Genomic DNA, 19,222 nt, shown 5'->3' with positions numbered 1-19,222 from the left:
GGACTGCCAGCTTGCAGCTAGGCAGTGGAACAATAATAAGGATAACAACAAACATCTGTACAGTTCTTTAGAGGCTACAAAGAACGTGCATACACCTTTTAGGCTAGAAAAGGTGAATATCTGGGTGGGGTAGGGAGAAAATACAGTAAGAGACCAACTCAAAAAGAAGACAGTAGAATCTGTTAGTGAGCAGTACTTACTGAACCCAACTGCCCCACCACCAGCGGCCCAAACATTTCCGTAACAATTAATGCTCCATAAAGATGTGAAATATTCTTGATTTTTACTATTGAACCTGACAGAAAAGTTGAGCTTCTGTCCTGTTAACTTGCTTCTTTGGAGTGGGTTCATGATGTACTTTGTAACTAAACACTCTCCCCCTTATCCCTTCCTCTTTATTGAACTATAGCAATAAACTTGGTTTTAACCAATACTGAATCCTTTTTGCTTTGCTGCTACCAACTGCCAGTTTTGGGAAGTTTCTGTGGGGAAACTATAATCGCATTTTGCTTTACTCACGTCTACCAGCCTGGTCCATTCCAGCCTGTGTTCCACGGAGTTCCACATGCACACCTGTCTGTCCTGAGCACAAGTCAAGAGCAAGTCTTTGAAGGGATGTGTGGCAAGACCCCAAAGCTCATCTGTATGACCCTGAAAAAGAAACATACCCATTGTTATAAGAAATAAAGGGTATCATCAAAATATTCGGTTAATGGTTAAAATCATACAGCTTACCTGTACTTCTATTTGGAAGCCATCATTAAATGTTCCTCGTAAAATAAAGTTTCGTGATGTGCCGACCAAAAATTGATCTGCCTTTCCTTCTGCTACAGCTCTGATTGTTCCATACTGATCAGGAACCTAAAAAATAATTTATAAAGTCACCATACACATAACACAATGCATTAATCAACCTGAAGACGGAAGTTATAGCTGCACACAATTATGTGGTAATAAATGACAGAATTTCAAATTTGAAAGTACAAGGTAATTTTATGTCAATAAATTATTCATACATTTACATTTTATACACAGAAGTTATAATGGATTATCAACATTCTTTGCTTCAATTTTAAATTCACATTTTATATGATTTCAAGAGTTAAGGATTATGAGCAAGGGATAAAGGAATAAGTTCTGAGAGACTACATGAAGACTGTGGCTTGATTTTGTTACTTACTGGTTATATTATTTTGGGTAAGCCATTTAGCCTGAGACAAATTTCTTTATCTATAATATGGGGATATATCGTCTTGGAAATAAAATCCAAGAGCAGTACGTCAGAATTCTCTTTTTAAGTGGAAAAGGCTGAGTGTGAATTCAAAATTAAAGTCACCAACAAATAGAAGCAGTATTGAACTGTGAGGTTTGCCTTTGCTCTGACAATCAGTGATCTGAAGGACTATTCTAAACCATTTCACTTCTTTAGATCTCATTCAACTTTCACTGAGCACATAGAACCTGTTTTTATGGATATACTTCGTTTATATCATGAAGCAGACATATTCAGAGATATAATCAGCAATTATCATTAAGCCCATCATTTAAAAGATTATTTTTGAGTTTTAAAATTAAGCTGGTCATCTTGTATACCATGGAGTATAATATAATATTTGATAAATGTCTGGCAAATTTTAAGTTTATATGGTTATGTGGTTATTTTTGGGTCACTAAAAAATAATGTCAGAAATAAGTAAGCAAGTTAACTATTCTGCCCATTTTTCTTATTCTTTCAAATTATTTGGCTTAGTGAATAGTCCTTTTTTTCCTGGTTTATTTCAAGGGAATGAAATGACAAGAATGTATACCAAATTTTCCAGAAAAGTGTAAGTTATCTTAATGTGGGACAAAAGACATGAGTTTAGAGGGTTTAACATTTTAACATGTTTATGTTCTGTTTTCATCCTTACCTCTATTTCTCTTTCAGGATTCAGATCATGATCCCACAGAATTATTTTTCTGTCTTTCCCGCCTCCAGTTAATAACATCCCATTTCTCATCTGACAAAGTGTGAACACACTGCCATCATGAGCTTTGATTTGTTTGCTGATCTGATAAACACCTAACATAATGAGGGGTAAAGCAGAAACACTAGTCATAACATTTTCTCCATCAGATTTTAGTGTCTTTCTGGGAAAAAACTTAAGCAGAACTACAGAGTAAATAATCAAAAGCTCTCATGACTCTACAATCAAAAACCTATTTCCAGCCAATTTTTCTGCAAGGCAGATAGCAAAGCTTAATATAATATTTGGCATTCATGCCAATAGTTACTCTGAAAATAATTCGAAATATATTCTTACAAAAAGGTAGGCTAAAGTAGTGACAATTCCACAGACAAGAGGGGATATATTAGCCTCAGAACTTTACTATCTTACAATCATCTCATCCAACAGTTAAGGCAGATATTGCTCCTCTAATTTTATAACTAAGCACACAGGTATAGAACTGGCTTAACCAATACCACATGGTTAGCTAGTGACACAGCTGTGACCGGAACTCAAGTCTCTTATATTCAGTGTTCCTGTAAGTTTGCAAAAGGGCCTTCATTTCCTCATTTCCTCTTGTTAAACAGTCATAATGTTTAACATTTAACCACTGCTGACCTGCAGGCCTTCTGCTCTGCCAAGGATAACCCCTTTTATTTGCTGAGATACTGGGGAAGGTATGGGGCAGAAGAGGCACTGGTGGCTTGGAGCAGTGGCTTTTGACCAACCAGAGAAGTATTTTAAAAACTGACAGCTATACCAGTGTGAAAGTTGAACGATGGCCCAGGTTTCTTATATGTTCTCAGCACTTCACAGGTACCCAGGAAGGAACAAGGCAGGTATAAAAATATAATCAAAGCCTCTTTCTTTACAGTGAAGACAACAGAGTTTGGTACTCAAGCCCTTTTCCTTGGTATTCATGATGCCTTACTCAGAGAAGCTCTTCCCAGAGTTAAGGGAGCTCAGCCTGCTGCTCCGTGATGACCTAGAGGGGTGAGAAGGGGCATGGGGTAGGAGGGAGGCTCAAGAGGGAGGAGACAAATGTATACTTATTGCTGATTCATGATGTTGTATGGCAGAAGCCAACACAACATTGTAAAGCAAGTATCCTCCAATTAAAAAAAAAGTAAAAATAAATGAATAAATAGAAAGCAGGGGCAGCCTGTATGCAATGTGCAAAACAAAATTTATTTTAAATACTCTGTTTAAAAAAACAACAACACAGTAAAAGCTTTTTGGAAGATTCTTGCAGACTAATTACCAGGTTCATAATGACCAGGTAGAGCCTGGTTTAAACATGACCAGTCAGTCAATAAAATACACATTAGATTCCCCGGGGTGGGGGGGGTGGTGGGCAGAAATTAAGTTTAAAAACTATTCAGTAGGGGAAATGGATGAAGGTGGTTAAAGGTACAAAGTTCCAGCTATAAATTCTGAGAATTAATGTATAACATGGTGACTACAGTTAACAATAGAGTGTCATATATTTGAAGATGCTAAGACAGTACATCTTAAAAGTTCTCATCACAAGAGAAAAATCTCTAACTATGTGAAGTGATGGATGTTAACTAAACTTACTGTGGCAATCACTTTGCAAGATAAACATATAGCAAATCACCTTATTGTATACCTCATACAAAGTTATGTGTCAATTATACCTCAACAAACTGGAAAAAAAACTGTTCATTTTCTAATAAAATTGCTCATCAGCTGACAAATGGAAAAACAAAATGTGGTATTATTCAGTGACAAAAAGGAATAAGGTACTAATATGTGAAATAACATGGATGAACCTAAAAACATTAAGATGCAACTCAAAGAAGCTGTTCACAAAGACAACATATTCTATGATTACATTTACATGAACTGTCCGACACGGGCAAATCCAAAGAAGGCAAGTGGATGCTAGTGATTGAGGAGGGAGAGGAAAGGAAAGTGACTGCGAAGAGGCACAGTGTTTCATTTCGGGGTGATAAAGATATTCTGAAGTTAGACAGTGGTGATAATTAAACAACTCTGAATATATTAAAAATCACTGACTTGTACATTTTAAAATGATAAAATTTTATGGTATGTGAAGTATAATCTTAGAGATATTAACTGAGATTGTTCATTTACCATTTGAGCTGTCATTATATTGTTAATATTAACTAAAATTTGTAGGACTTTGGTATCTTAAAAAAAATATGCTATAGTTGACTCTCAGTATTTCTCAGTGTGAGGCGGCTAGTGGAATAAATAACTTAATAGATGGGTATCTCTGGCAAGGAGAAAGGAAAGGGCCTCATGCTTTGGAGTAGACCTTGCCTGATTCAGCAGAGCTGGGAGCAGAGCTCCAACAAACTTGCTATTCAGGTCAACTGCCTCGGCTCACATCAACATTCATCACCTAAAAATACTTTAAACACTGAACAACACAACTGTGTCCAGTAGGATACCCAGCCAATTATCTATCATGGCCCTGATGTGATCAAGAGAGAAAGAACATCTGAGAGATGTGAACTTTCTGAGAGTATTGCTGGCTTTATATGGGCAGTTAAAAGTGGGAGGTGAGGGGCGAGAGGGAGCGTGAGCTTATTTTTCTCACGCATGGTCAAATTAACAAAAGTAGTCTGAGAGTACCATGCAAGAAATTATAAAACGCAGGGGTGTGGTGTTTTACAACTCTCCATCAGAAAGCAGGGAAGTAAAATACAGCTTTTCTATTTTTAATTCAGTCTTCCCTACTTCTAAACATAACAAATACCTTGTTAAACACTTAAGATCTTCCTAGAAAGACAGAATCTTAGAAAATGGAGAAACTGAAGAACAAATGCTTCATCAAGAACAAAAATACTCTACTTTAGATAGTATTTACCTACAAAGTAATTTATAGTCTAAGATTTCCTTCTCATGGGCCTATATTTCTGACATTCTAATTTAAGCCAAATAATGTTTGAAATACCTGCCAAGAAAAATAATTATCCTTGTATTTAAAAACCTACTGCACCTCCAGGCACAATCATGGCCAAGTCTATCGAAGCTTAACTGCAAATCCCCCCTTTATTTTCAACTCTAACAGAAACAACGTTTCCATAAAAAGCAAGTTTATCTTGACTGCCAAATAAAGACTGGTTGGAGGGCTTTCTGTGCCTGTTTAAGTATAGAATCAAATGTCAGGGAGACTTTGAAATTTATGTTATATTCTTGTGTGTGTACTCAGTCACTAAGTCATGTCCAACTCTTTGTGGCCCCATGGGCTGTAGACTGCCAGGCTTCTCTGGTCCATGGGACTTCCCAGGCAAGAATATTGGAGTTCACTTGCCATTTCCTTCTTGAGGGGATCTTCTCGACCCAGGGACTGAGTCCACATCTGCACTGGGAGGAGGAATCTTTACCACTGACCCACCCGGGAATCCCATTATATTCTCAGCAATGTGCAAATGTACCCGTGTTGATATTTGCTGAAATGGTGTTTCTAAGTTCCTTTAAGTAACTTGGTAAAGATTTAAGAATAATGAACATTTTAAGGGGGGGTACAGACACTTTCAACCTCTCCCTCAACTTAAAGAATCCTGAATTTTTTCATGTAAGAAAAACTGAACTATTTCATATATGTAGGAAATAACAAATACCTTGTTCCCATGTAGGGCACAGAAAATACTGAAACAACGTAAGTGTCCACAGATGGATGAATGGATAAAGATGATGTGGTACATACATATACACAATGGGGTTAAAAAAGAGAGAAGTCCTGCCATATGCAACATGAATGAGTCTTGAGGACATTAAGCTAAGTGTAAACAGTCAAAGACAAATACTATGAGATCTCACATCTATGTAGAATCTAAAAAAAAAAAAGATTTCACAGAAAGAGAACAGCCTGGTGGTGGTCAGGGGTGGGGGTGGGGGTAGAAGAAATGTGTGAAGGCAGTCGAAAGGTATCAACTGTGAAATTTAATGCAGAGCATGGGGACTATATACTATAATGTATATTTGAAAGTTGCTAAGGGAGCAGATCTTAGAAGTTCTCATCCCAAGAAAAAAAAATTGTAACTGTGAAGTGATGCATGTTAACTTGTTTTGGTAATCATTCTGCAGTACATACAAGTATCAAGTCATTATAGATAAGGTTACATATTAAAAACTACATATATTAAGCTGCTGTTGCTGATGCTAAGTCATTTCAGTCGTGTCCGACTTTGTGTGACCCCATAGACGGCAGCCCACCAGGCTCCCCCGTCCCTGGGATTCTCCAGGCAAGAACACTGGAGTGGGTTGCCATTTCCTTCTCCAATGCATGAAAGGGAAAAGTAAAAGTGGAGTCGTTCAGTCGTGTCCGACTCTTAGCTAGGCAAGGTTATATATAAAAATATTATACAACTGGAAAAACAGGGAACAGAAAATACTAATTACTTTGAAGATTCCCCTTAATTTACATTTAAGATAAGGAAATAGTGGTATGGAAGCAAGAGAGCTCCTTATGAGGCATAAAACACAGTTTTCATTTGTCTCCTATTCACTAGAATAAAAGAATTAGCTGTGAAATTATACTTCTGCAATTCCCGAAAGTCCCTTTATTAGATGCAATTATGACAGTATACTGAAAGTCTGGTTGATAAAGACTGCCATGGGTACAGAACTATCTTATTAGGGAAAATGTAAACTGGATCAATCTATTAAAATTTGGGGCAAGAATTTAGAAATGGAAACTATGAACCTCTGTTCTGATCTGGTCTTACACATTTATTTTACTAAACTCACCAAATCCTTTCCAGCCTTACTTACGTAACGGAAAACTATATATATAAAGGAAGAAACCAAATTCTCAGCAAGTTCGCCCATAATAGGGTCAGTCACATGGCAAATTTCATGTGCCCAGCAGCTTACAAGATGAGATTTTCTGTTTTCTGTTTGTGCCTATGTAGATTTTTGCATAAAGGGTAAGGCACCAGTTTTTCAGACAAAAACAAAAATAAATAAAAACAATTCGGAACCTTTACCAGCCCTTGCACACTAAAGCCAATGAAGGGTGCATTTATATCCAAACTACTCAGAGAGGTGGAATAATATATGTCAACAATTTGAGTTACGGTTTTGATAATATTTTGATAATATAATATTGTTCCTGACATTTCTGATGCTGAAAATGTATGCCTAGGAAAGAGAAGAGGGTAGAAAGAAAAAGAAAAGAGAGTGGGAGGATAACTGATAATGCTCCTCTCTCTTTTTTCTTAAGGAACCTCAACCCAGAGCTTCTGGGTCAGTGAACACATGGAAACTTGGAGAGAGTGTTATTCCCGGAGAGGGCATGGAGGTTCTGGACAGGTCCTTTCCCCAGGCCTTGTCCTCATCACCTTTTCCATCTGACTGTTCTTGAGTTATCTCCTTTCATAATAACTGGTAATATTACTTTGCAATGGCTACAGTGCTCAGGCCAGGTTCCAGTACTGGAAGGAATTTACTGTCTATCTGCCATGATGCCTCAACGGCACATATGGTCACTTGCTTGCACTAAGGATGATGGTGGAAGATCATCAAACTGAAATGAGAGAACTCATTTCAACTGCTAGCTCTGAAGGCTCTCAGCTAATTAACAGATGTCTTCAATTGTTAGCTTTTATGTATGGAAAGGGCTTCCCTTATGGCTCAGCTGGTAAAGAATCCGCCTGCAATGCAGCAGATCTGGGTTCCATTCCTGGGTTGGGAAGATCCCTTAGAGGAGGTAACGGTTATCCACTACAGTATTCTGGTATGGAGCATTCCATGGACTGTACAGTCCATGGGGTCGCAAAGAGTTGGACATGACTGAGCGACTTTCATTTTCACACATGGAAAAGGGGTGTGAAGTGGAAGACAGTAATGTCGCAAAAAAAAAAAAAAAAAAAAAATCCTCGGGGAAATGTCTCAGGAACCTCAGGCTGGTTCCCCATAACCTCCTTTTTCTTTCTCCCTCTCCTTTTTGTTTGTGGAACTCAGAGACTGACAGGCTTAGTTGTTTTTTTTTTTTTTTGCTCTCCTACTGCTACTAATAAAGAACCTCTCTCTACTTCCAATCTGCTCACTTTAGAACAAGGTCTCTAATTTTTCTCTCATAACCTTCTACCTTGAAGCAAGTATTCTATATGGTTCTCTGGATACGGTTTCAGTTTTATTGTCCTTAAATAGTAAGGATAAATAGGGTTGAATAAATGCTATTTTTTTTTCAATTTAATTTTTATTTTGGAGTATAGTTGATAGAAAATGTTGTGTTAGTTTCAGGTATAAAGGAAAGTGATTCAGTTATACAGTATCCATTCTTTTACAGATTCTTTTCCTGTAAAGGTTATTACAGAATACTGAATAGAGTTCCCCGTACTATACAGGTTGTTGTTGATTATCTATTTTATATATATTAGTGTGTATGTGAAAAAAGGCTGTTTTCAATGCCTTTCCTGATTTATTCATGTACCATAGAAAAGGGCAAAGTGGACCTGTATATTTGAGCACAAATGAGACTTGAGAATAAAATATATCTGTATTTTTGAGGAAAACTAATTTGAGGTAATGCTGAATGAATTTCAAGGCCCACTACTGGGGGTGGGAACAGGAGGTGTAGTGAGAAAAAGAAAAAGAAGAAAGGGACTAACTATGAATTTATTATTTTTTTCTCTCTGCTCCCATTTTACCAAATGGCCATGCATACTGCTCTCACAGATACCTCCAGACTCAGTCCAGGGAGAAGGAATCCTGTAGTCTGTTGCTATGTTGGGAAAAGGAGATGAGAAAGGGAGAAAATGTACCACAAATGTAGTAATTGGGACTATCTTTCTATATTACAAATATCTATGTTATCCAACAGCTGTTAAGGTACTTGGCAAATATCATATTGCATCGCTTATATGTGGACTCTACAAAAAGGTACAAAATAACTTTATCTACAAAACAGAAATAGAGTTATGGATGCAGAAAACAAATTGACGGCTGCTAGGGGTTAAGAATAGCAAGGAGCGATAAGAATGCCTTCCTCAGTGATTACTGCAAAGAAATAGAGGAAAATAATAGAATGGGAAAGACTAGAGATCTCTTCAAGAAAATTAGAGATACCAAGGGAACATTTCATGCAAAGGGGCTCAATAAAGGACAGAAATGGTATGGACCTAACAGAAGCAGAAGATATTAAGAGGTGGCAAGAATACACAGAACTGTACAAAAAAGATTTCCACGATCCAGATAATCATGATGGTGTGATCACTCACGTAGAGCCAGACATCCTGGAATGTGAAGTCAAGTGGGCCTTAGGCAGCATCACTATGAACAAAGCTAGTGGAGGTGATGGAATTCCAGTTGAGCTGTTTCAAATCCTGAAAGATGATGCTGTGAAGTGCTGCCCTCAATATGCCAGCAAATTTGGAAAACTCAGCAGTGGCCACAGGACTGGAAAAGGTCAGTTTTCATTCCAATCCCAAAGAAAGGCAATGCCAAAGAATGCTCAAACTACCGCACAATTGCACTCATCTCACATGCTAGTAAAGTAATGCTCAAAATTCTCCAAGCCAAGCTTCAGCAATATGTGAACCGTGAACTCCCTGATGTTCAAGCTGGTTTTCAAAAAGGCAGAGGAACCAGAGATCAAATTGCCAACATTTGCTGGATCATGGAAAAAGCAAGAGAGTTCCAGAAAAACATCTATTTCTGCTTTATTGACTATGCCAAAGCCTTTGACTGTGTGGTTCACAACAAACTGTGGAAAATTCTGAAAGAGATGGGAATACCAGATCACCTGACCTGACTCCTGAGAAATCTGTATGCAGGTCAGGAAGCAACAGTTAGAACTGGACGTGGGACAACAAACAGACTGGTTCCAAATCGGGAAAGGAGTACGTCAAGGATGTATACTGTCACCCTGCTTGTTTAACTTATATGCAGAGAACATCATGAAAAACGCTGGGCTGGAAGAAACACAAGCTGGAATCAAGATTGCCAGGAGAAATATCAATAACCTCAGATATGCAGATGACACCACCCTGATGGCAGAAAGTGAAGAAGAACTAAAGAGCCTCTTGATGAAAGTGAAAGTAGAGAGTGGAAAAGTTGGCTTAAAGCTCCACATTAAGAAAACAAAGATCATGGCATCTGGTCCCATCATTTCATGGCAAATAGATGGGGAAACAGTGGCTGACTTTATTTTCTGGGGCTCCAAAATCACTACAGATAGTGACTGTAGCCATGAAATTAAAAGACGCTTATTCCTTATAAGGAAAGTTATGACCAACCTAGATAGCATATTAAAAAGCAGAGACATTACTCTGCCAACAAAGGTCCATCTAGTCAAGGCTATGGTTCTTCCAGTAGTCATGTATGGATGTGAGAGTTGGACTATAAAGAAAGCTGAGCACCAAAGAATTGATGCTTTTGAATTGTGGTGTTGAAGAAGACTCTTGAGAGTCCCCTGGACTGCAAGGAGATCCAACCAGTCCATCCTAAAGGAGATCAGTCCTGAATGTTCATTGGAAGGACTGATGTTGAAGCTGAAACTCCAATACTTTGGCCACCTGATGCGAAGAGCTAGCTCATTTGAAAAGACCCTGATGCTGGGAAAGACTGAGGGCAGGAGAAGAAGGGGATGACAGAGGATGAGAGGGTTGGATGGCATCACCGACTCAATGGTCACGAGTTTAACTAAACTCCGGGAGTTGGTGATGGACAGGAAGTCTTAGCGTGTTGTGGTCCATGGGGTCACGAAGAGTTGGACATGACTGGGCAACTGAACTGAACTGAGGGTGTAAGCAGCAGAAGGGATAAATTGGGAGACTGGGCCTAACACATACATACCACTATATATGAAACAATAAAACAGGTAACTAATAAGCATGTACTGTATAGCACAGGGAACTCTATTCAGTGCTCTGTAATGGCCTATATAAGAAAAGAATCTAAGAAAGAGTGTGTATATGTGTAGCTATAACTGATTTACTTTGCAATCCACCTGAAACTAATACAACATTGTAAATCAACTATACTTCAATGAAAGTATTCAAAAACTAAAAAAAAAAGAAAGGAAAAGGTCCTTGGGCCCATCCTCTTTTAAGTGGATAAGGACAATTTTAATGACTATTTAGAAAATGATACCTCTAAATTTCGCAGGTCTTCAGTTTTAGTGTTCTAATAAACCTAATATCCACTGGCAGGTCTAAGGTTTCAGCTGGATCCCAACTCCAACAAGTAGAATTCTGAAGTAACGGAGTCTGATTACATGATGTATACTACTGTATGCTAGTACTAGTAGTATATGTATACTAGTGTATACTATATCACATGATGTATACTATTCTTATATTACCCATTTAAAAATAACTTCAAGCTTTTAACAGAGAGCTGCTTTTACTGAGAGCAATGTTAATTCTGCATGACCTCTATCATTTAGCCACGTAAGATACTAGTTTTCCAAAGCTCGAGTTTCAGAATAAATGTACAGTATCACTCTTTTTCAAGGATAATCTTTCTTCTGATGTCCAATCCAGTTATTCCCATCTCTCTTAAGAGTTTTCATCTTTCTTCCATCACAATCCGCATTTTACTTTCAGGTTTAGTCAACCTTAAAAAGACTACTGATTCGAGTAACTCTACTTTTCATTCCATTTTCAACTGGGATTCTCAAAATTCTCCATTAAAAAACTGGCTATTCTACACTCAGCTGTTCTACAGCCTTCATTTTTCTACTGAAATTGTGAACTTCCAATGGTCTTTTCTTGGTTCTTACTCTTCTTGACCTTCCTATAGCCCTCCTTCCTGATACTCCTGGGAACTTTCTCCTCTTCCTTGTTCAGGAGCACTAAATTAAAACTTCTGTCCTACTAATTTCTTTTAAAACAATCTGTAATCCTTGCAGGCTCTTTTCTGGTCATCTAACTGTGGGACAAAGTATCCTTGGCCTCATAGCTCTTCTCTCTTCCATGGTGAACTCAATCAGTTTTAAGGATTATTGTGGGTAACTCAAAACAATCTGTATCTTTAATCTCTATTTGAATTTTCAAGGGCTTAGTATATATTAGTTTAAAATGATAAGAGCAACTGCAAAACACTAGCATTTTTTAGAACACTATTTCCTTCATGCTGGCTATCTCCTGTTTGTTAACACATGACAAATCCATTCACACTACCCTGGAAGTGTCATTCCTTCATGCTGGCTACTTCTTGTTTCTGTTAACACATGACAAAGTTACTCACACTATCCTGGATGCGTCACAGTCATCACCATTCTCCTCCCTTAATGTACACTGATCCGTAACTGGGATTAAGATTCCCTATCTTCTGTAGTGTTCTACATTCATTATGGTTTAGCTTAAATACCATTTCTTCTGTGAGGGCTTTACAAAATACTGAAGACTGGGGTGACTTCTATCCTAATCTCTATAGTTTTTAATGTGGTATCTGTATCATCTTTTCTAATTATTTTGTAATAATCTCCTGGAAGGCAAGGTAGTCAAATGTAGGCTATATATGCTTAATAAATGAGTAACTAATTTGATTTAAAAAAAGGTTGTGATGAAGAACTGTGAAAAATGAAATGTATGTTAGCGACTCTCATACTGTCTCCTTACAGCTCCCTCTCTCCTGGTCTGACTGCAATAGTGATAGTGCAAACTGAAAAGAATGATTTGAACACGAGAATACTGTACCTTTAGGCCCTTTCCCAGGTGTGGGCTCTACAGTAGTTTTGCTCCATATGAGTATGACTCCACCTGAGTCTCCAGCAAGAACATCTCCGTTTCCTAAGAAAGCTAAACACTGCACAAATTTTGGTTTTTCATATTTCTACAATGAAACAATGAGAATTTTCAGTTTTTCCCTTGGGCATGATGACTTTATCCTTACTTAAAATTAAAGTTCTATAATAAAGTTGTAACATTCTGATCCTTACCCCAAAAACTCCCTGTTTTTTTGTTAGTGAATTGCCACTCCAGGTCCAGAAAAAAATATGTGATTTACCACATGTTATTATGATATTTGCATCTGTTGGATGGAATCCCACAGCCAAAACAACTTCATTTGTTGTCTGTGAAAAGAGAAATATAGCTTTAGGTGCATGTATATCCTTATCTTCATTAAATACCAATCACAGGTCCTGATAATCAAAGACAAGGAAGTTTATTTTTTGGCCACACCACATGTAACATGTGGGATCTCAGTTCACTCACCAGGGAATCAAACCTGTGACCCTGGCAGTAGAAACACAGAATCTTAACCACTGGACCATCAGGGAAGTCCCAGAGATAGGGAAAAATTTTAAGGAAACGCCTTTTCTTCCAATGTTTATTTTCCTGAAAAACTTAAGTAATACATTTTCAGAATAAAATGGTTTAAATCTGATGTCCTTATCTTATTATATTATCTTTTAGGCCATCTATATATAATAACTCTGCACTAAAAAGACATTTATGCAAATTACAGTTTTGTTTTAATTTCTTGCACATTCAGGGAAAAGAACACTAAAACTAGCAAATGAAACAGCAATATAAAATCTGTCTTAAAGACACTGCCATTTTGGTCTTTAAAAAAAAAACCCAGGTTTTTTTTTACTATTACTATTGATCATTCATTCAAGAAAATATTACTGATTTAGAGATTCATCCTCAGATTGAAGGCTGAATGATCACTATGGATTCCTATAGAATGAAAAATCAAACAAACAAAAAACCGCGAAGAGCTTTTATGCTCTTTCCACCAAAAAAACCTAAGAAAAGGACCTAGTTAAACTTAAGAGGCTTTTGTACAGTAAAGGAAACTATAAACAAAATGAAAAGACTACCCACAGAAAGGGAGAAAACCAACCAACAAGAGACAAATCTCCAAAATATATATACAGCTCAGTATCCAACCAACAAATGAAAAAATGGGCAAAAGATCTAAGTAGACTTTTCTCCAAAGAAAACATACAAATGGCCAAAAGGCACAAGAAAAGATGTTAGATATTGCTAATTATTACAGAAATGCAAATCAAAACTATAATGTGGTATCACTTCACACCAGTCAGAATGGCCATCATCAAAAAGTCTATAAATAATAAATGCTGGAGATGGGGTGGAGAAAAGGGAACCCTCCTATACTGTTAGCGGGAATGTAAATTGGTAAAGTCACTATGGAGAACAGTATGGAGATTCTTAAAAACAGAACTACCATATGATCTTATATAATCCCACTCCTGGGCCTATATCCAGAAAAAACCATGATTTGAAAAAATATATGCACCTACTGTTCACTGCAGCATTATTTACAACAGCCAAGACATGGAGGCAACCTAAATGTTCACTGACAGATGAGTGGATAAAGAAGATGTGGTACATAAATACAATGGAGTATTACTCAGCCATAAAAAGGAATGAAATAATACCATTTATGGCAACATGGATGGGCCTAGAGATTATCATACCAAGTCAGTGAGGGGGGCCTTCCCGGGTGGCTCAGTGGTGAAGAATCCAACTGCCAAGCAGGAGATGCAGGTTCAATCCCTGAGTGGGAAGATCCCGTGGAGAAGGAAATGGCAACCCACTTCAGTATTCTTGCCTGGGAAATCCCACGGACAGTCCATGGGGTCACAAGGAGTTGGACACAACTGAGCAACTCACACACACTGGTATAAATATTTCCAAGTATACACACCCACAGTTCTAGTGATAAGATGTTCAAGATATAAACTGAAGTAATCTAAGAAAATAAATCACTTGGGTATTAGCGTAGCTTTATAGGATATTTAAACTTTCTATTAATGTATACTATATAATCAGAAAAGTTCACAAATCCTAAGTACACAGTTTGATAAATTCTCACAAATTGAACACACCTGTGTATAGCATCTAACGCAAGAAACAGATCATTACTAACATCCCAGATCCCTCTTCTAGTTACTATCCTCTCCCTCCACTGAAACAACCATGTTGAACAACCATCCTGAAAAAGTTGGCTTAAAGCTCAACATTCAGAAAACGAAGATCACAGCATCCGGTCCCATCACTCCATGGGAAATAGATGGAGAAACAGTGGAAACAGTGTCAGACTTTATTTTGGGGGGCTCCAAAATCACTGCAGATGGTGACTGCAGCCATGACATTAAAAGATGCTTACTCCTTGGAGGAAAAGTTATGACCAACCTAGATAGCATATTCAAAAGCAGAGACATTACTTTGCCGACTAAGGTCCGTCTAGTCAGGGCTATGGCTTTTCCAGTGGTCATGCATGGATGTGAGAGTTGGACTGTGAAGAAAGTTGAGCACTGGAGAATTGATGCGTTTGAACTGTGGTGTTGGAGAAGACTCTTGAGAGTCCCTTGGACTGCAAGGAGATCCAACCAGTCCATTCTGAAGGAGATCAGCCCTGGGATTTCTTTGGAAGGAATGATGCTAAAACTGAAACTCCAGTACTTGGGCCACCTTATGCGAAGAGTTGACTCATTGGAAAAGACTTTGATGCTGGGAGGGATTGGGGGCGGGAGAAGAAGGGGACAACCGAGGATGAGATGGCTGGATGGCATCACTGACTCGACAGACGCGAGTCTGAGTGAACTCTGGGAGTTGGTAATGGACAGGGAGGCCTGGCGTGCTGCGATTCTTGGGGTCGCAAAGAGTCGGACACGACTGAGCGACTGAACTGAACTGATTTGCAGCAGCAAAGATTAGCTTTGTCTGTTTTATTTAAGTGGAATAATATAAGGGTATTCATTTGTGTCTAGCTTATTTTATCATTACATTTGTGAGATACATTTAATGTCGGTATATACATTGCAATTTGATCATGCAAACTGCTTTATAGTATTCCCTTTAAAGGGAAAGACCACAGCACTGATTTATCCATTCTCTTATTGATGGACATTTGAGTAACTTTCTTTTCTACTTCTGTTATTTTTGATTACTTGTCTTTTGGTCAACACATGTATTATCTTCTTAAGGGTTTATACAACTTTCATTTGCAATGAAAGACTTCTAATATAGGGACTTCCCTGATGATCCAGTGGTTAGGATTAGGCACTTTACTGCCATGGCCCTGGGTTCAACCCATGGTCAGAGAACTAAGATCCCATAAGCTGTACAGTGTGGCCAAAAATATAAATTAATTAAAAATTACAAAAAATAAAGAGAGAGACAGGGAGAAAGAGTTCTAACATAGCAGTGCAACAAGATGGGTCAGAGGGGTAGGCGTATGCATGTGTTCAACTTTACCTGGTAATACCCAACAGTTATCCAAAATGGCTGTACCAATTTACATGCCAACAGCAGTATATGAGAGTTCCAGCTACTTTATACCCTCATCAACCTTGGTGATTTTGTCTATTCTTACCTATTCATATTTCCTCATATATTCAGCCTGTCAACTTCTATAAAAATCAAGCTGGAATTTTGACTATATTGAAATGTATAGACCAATATGCAGAGAAGAATTAATAACATCTTTACAATATTATCTTCTACTCATTATAAATGTACAATCCTCTGATTTAGATCTTCTTTAATTTCTGTCAATGAGGTTATGAAGTTGCCTTACTGAATTTAAATTTACATAAATTAACAAGTAATGTATCAAATCTCCGATCCTTTGTGACATAAGCTAGGACAGAACTTATTTACAGAAGACTAGAATAAGGTCAATACATAGGGAGAAGCTAAGAGGGACAGAGTCAGTGATCTAGTCCCTGACTTAAATCATTCCTGAGGCAAAATTCTCTACCTTTACTAGATCTCTCCTTTAACTTTCTAAACGTGAATCTATAAATTCTTATCAAGTTTGCTTTAGTTGTTTTGAAGTCATTTGCAACGAAAGACTTCTAATATAGGGACTTCCCTGATGGTCCAGTGGTTAGGATTAGGCACTTTACTGCTATGGCCCTGGGTTCAATCCATGGCCAGAGAACTAAGATCCCACAAGCTGTACAGTGTGGCCAAAAAAATAAATTAATTAAAAATTACAAAAAATTTAAAAAGAGAGAGAGGGAGAAAGAGTTCTAACACAGACATTAAGGACACAGAACTGAAAGCACCTGTTGACTGGCTGAGTGTGAAGTGAGGGAAAAGGAGTCATGAATGATGCCTGAATTTTTAGCTTGGGCAATTAAGTGGAATGTGATGCTACTTGCTGAGAGGGGGCTGATAAATATGATGAGTACTTGTCTGTACACACTGTGGCTGGGGTATTCATGAGGATGTCCTAGGCTGGAGTTAGCTGGTGTGGGACACGTCAAGTAGTAACCAAGGCCATGGGACCAAATGGAGCAGCATATGGTGTTTGCACAAGACATGGGATGTAACTCTCAGCAACATGCACCCCGAAGGTTCCAGAAAGGAGACAGAGGAGAGGCCAGGAGGAGGAAAACCATAAGACTTCATCTGGCAGCCTTTAATACAATGGACCAAAATTTACGTATTTCACTGTGGTATAACTTCCCTATGTTTCAATGTAAAATTACTCTGAACGATGGCTGAAAGACAACCTATCTTCATTTATGTTTTTTTAAAATTTGAGGTTTCCTGACACCTTATATTCCTTTCAAGTAAAATAAAATCTACCCTACTTCTTTCAAAAGATTAAAACTACCTAAAAGAAATAACCTCTTTTCATCCAACAGGTTGAAAGCTTGAAGATTTTACAAAACAAAACTTGGAGAGCAACTGAGGAGGAATGTGATGTTATTTGAGAGTAAAGCAAATATGTCATAGGCTTTCAAAAGCCATCCTGCACCTCTGGATCCCTCTGAAAGCCTGTCAGAGGGAGGCCATTTTCTGAGCCATATGAATGCAGCTGCAATGCTAACCTCGTTCCTTTCTTACAAGTTATAGCCTGCTCCACACAAAAGGATTAACACTACCCCACAGCAACTATAAACGTGGTGGCATTTTATGTAATAATCCCACAAACATAATTTAGACCAAAAAAACTTATCACTGTATGTTTTTTCAGTTATGTCAGTCATATTCCCAAGGTTGAATTTTTCCTTTAGATTTTTTAATCTTTATAGATTGAACAAAATAACACTTTGCTAAAGAAGAAGCCAAGTAGAGCATGTAGTCTTAATTTTGAGATTAGATATCCAACTACTTCAGCATTTCAGTAGTACAATGTATCTGAAACATCACTGAAAGTGGTTGAAGCTGCTTGACTATTTTATCTTAAAGGTACCATATGAATTCTTGGAGAAGGAAATGGCAACCCACTCCAGTATCCTTGCCTGGAGAATCCCGTGGGCAGAGGAGCCTGGCAGGTTACAGTCCATGGGGTCGCAAGAGTCAGACGTGACTTGTGACTAAGCCACCACCATCATAAGAATGACGGCAAGTCAGCACATCTGATGAATGTGGTCAGGTGGGGGCGTGCTGCAATTCATGGGGTTGCAAAGAGTCGGACACGACTGAGCGACTGAACTGAACTGTACTCTCCCAAAACCTAAGAGTATGCAACATACTTCAAGGACTTGCGAAACAAAAAATGTATTTTACAAGATAAATAACCTATTCAAATTTTTTTTACCTTTATTTCTGCTCCTTTTGATTTTTTCTGCCAATCCCACACAGTAAGCATATGCTCATTGGAGTCATCGATAACACATAAATGAACACCTGAATCCTAAAGAAAAGTCAGTTTAAATAAGGCATTTAAAAATCTTCAGATAAGGCTTACTTTTAAAAAAGAAATACCATATTATGAAAACCGCCAATATTAAGATAAATACAAAATCCTTTAAACTCATGGTTCCTTGAAATATAATGAATATACTATTTACTAAGACTGTGTTTTCTTCAGAAATATAATAAGGATTCTTAATTTTTTTTCCATATTTCTAATTTTTTCCCCTAGGTTGATTTCCATTTGCTATCTAGCTACTTCTACTATTCAAAAATAGCAAATAATCAATTTTGAGGATAGTCCATTCTGCATCTTAAAGTATCTTCTGCTTTAAAGTGTTCTGACTGCTTTTAAAGTATTTTCCTTTGCAGTAGATGTGAAATGTATATAATTTTATAACTTTGGTCCTAAATTTCGGTAAATCTGTTGGAATAAGTTATGTGAAAGTCTGCCAATTTTAGTTTTCCATATTATTGATTTATATTAAAATGAATAAACAAGATAAATAAAAACATAAATAGATTTCTATTTTCCTGAAACTATTTTCATTCACTAATTGACACCTTCCAGAAAAAGAGCTGTGGATGATATTAAAAGATTATTTTTTTTCTAGTAGCATTTGTAATATATACCTTATGATGTCTATGGAACAAAGAAATACTGTG

General features: G+C 37.5%; 1 protein-coding gene across 1 annotated transcript in view; it reads right to left on the bottom strand.

Moving 5' to 3' along the window:
* EML4 (EMAP like 4) overlaps positions 1-19,222 on the bottom strand; it is a 145,992-nt gene that overhangs the window by 22,612 nt on the left and 104,158 nt on the right. The window contains exons 12-17 of the mRNA XM_052647931.1: positions 18,462-18,557; positions 12,871-13,005; positions 12,629-12,764; positions 1,911-2,062; positions 736-861; positions 520-651 (exon numbers count right to left, since the gene is read on the bottom strand). Of these exons, the coding sequence (XP_052503891.1) occupies positions 520-651; positions 736-861; positions 1,911-2,062; positions 12,629-12,764; positions 12,871-13,005; positions 18,462-18,557 (777 nt within the window). The remainder of the gene's footprint in view (positions 1-519; positions 652-735; positions 862-1,910; positions 2,063-12,628; positions 12,765-12,870; positions 13,006-18,461; positions 18,558-19,222) is intronic.

Source organism: Budorcas taxicolor, chromosome 11, assembly GCF_023091745.1.
Source record: "Budorcas taxicolor isolate Tak-1 chromosome 11, Takin1.1, whole genome shotgun sequence".
Classification (NCBI taxonomy): domain Eukaryota; kingdom Metazoa; phylum Chordata; class Mammalia; order Artiodactyla; family Bovidae; genus Budorcas; species Budorcas taxicolor.
Note: the sequence above shows the minus strand (reverse complement) of the source record. Positions and strands in the feature narration are given on the sequence as shown.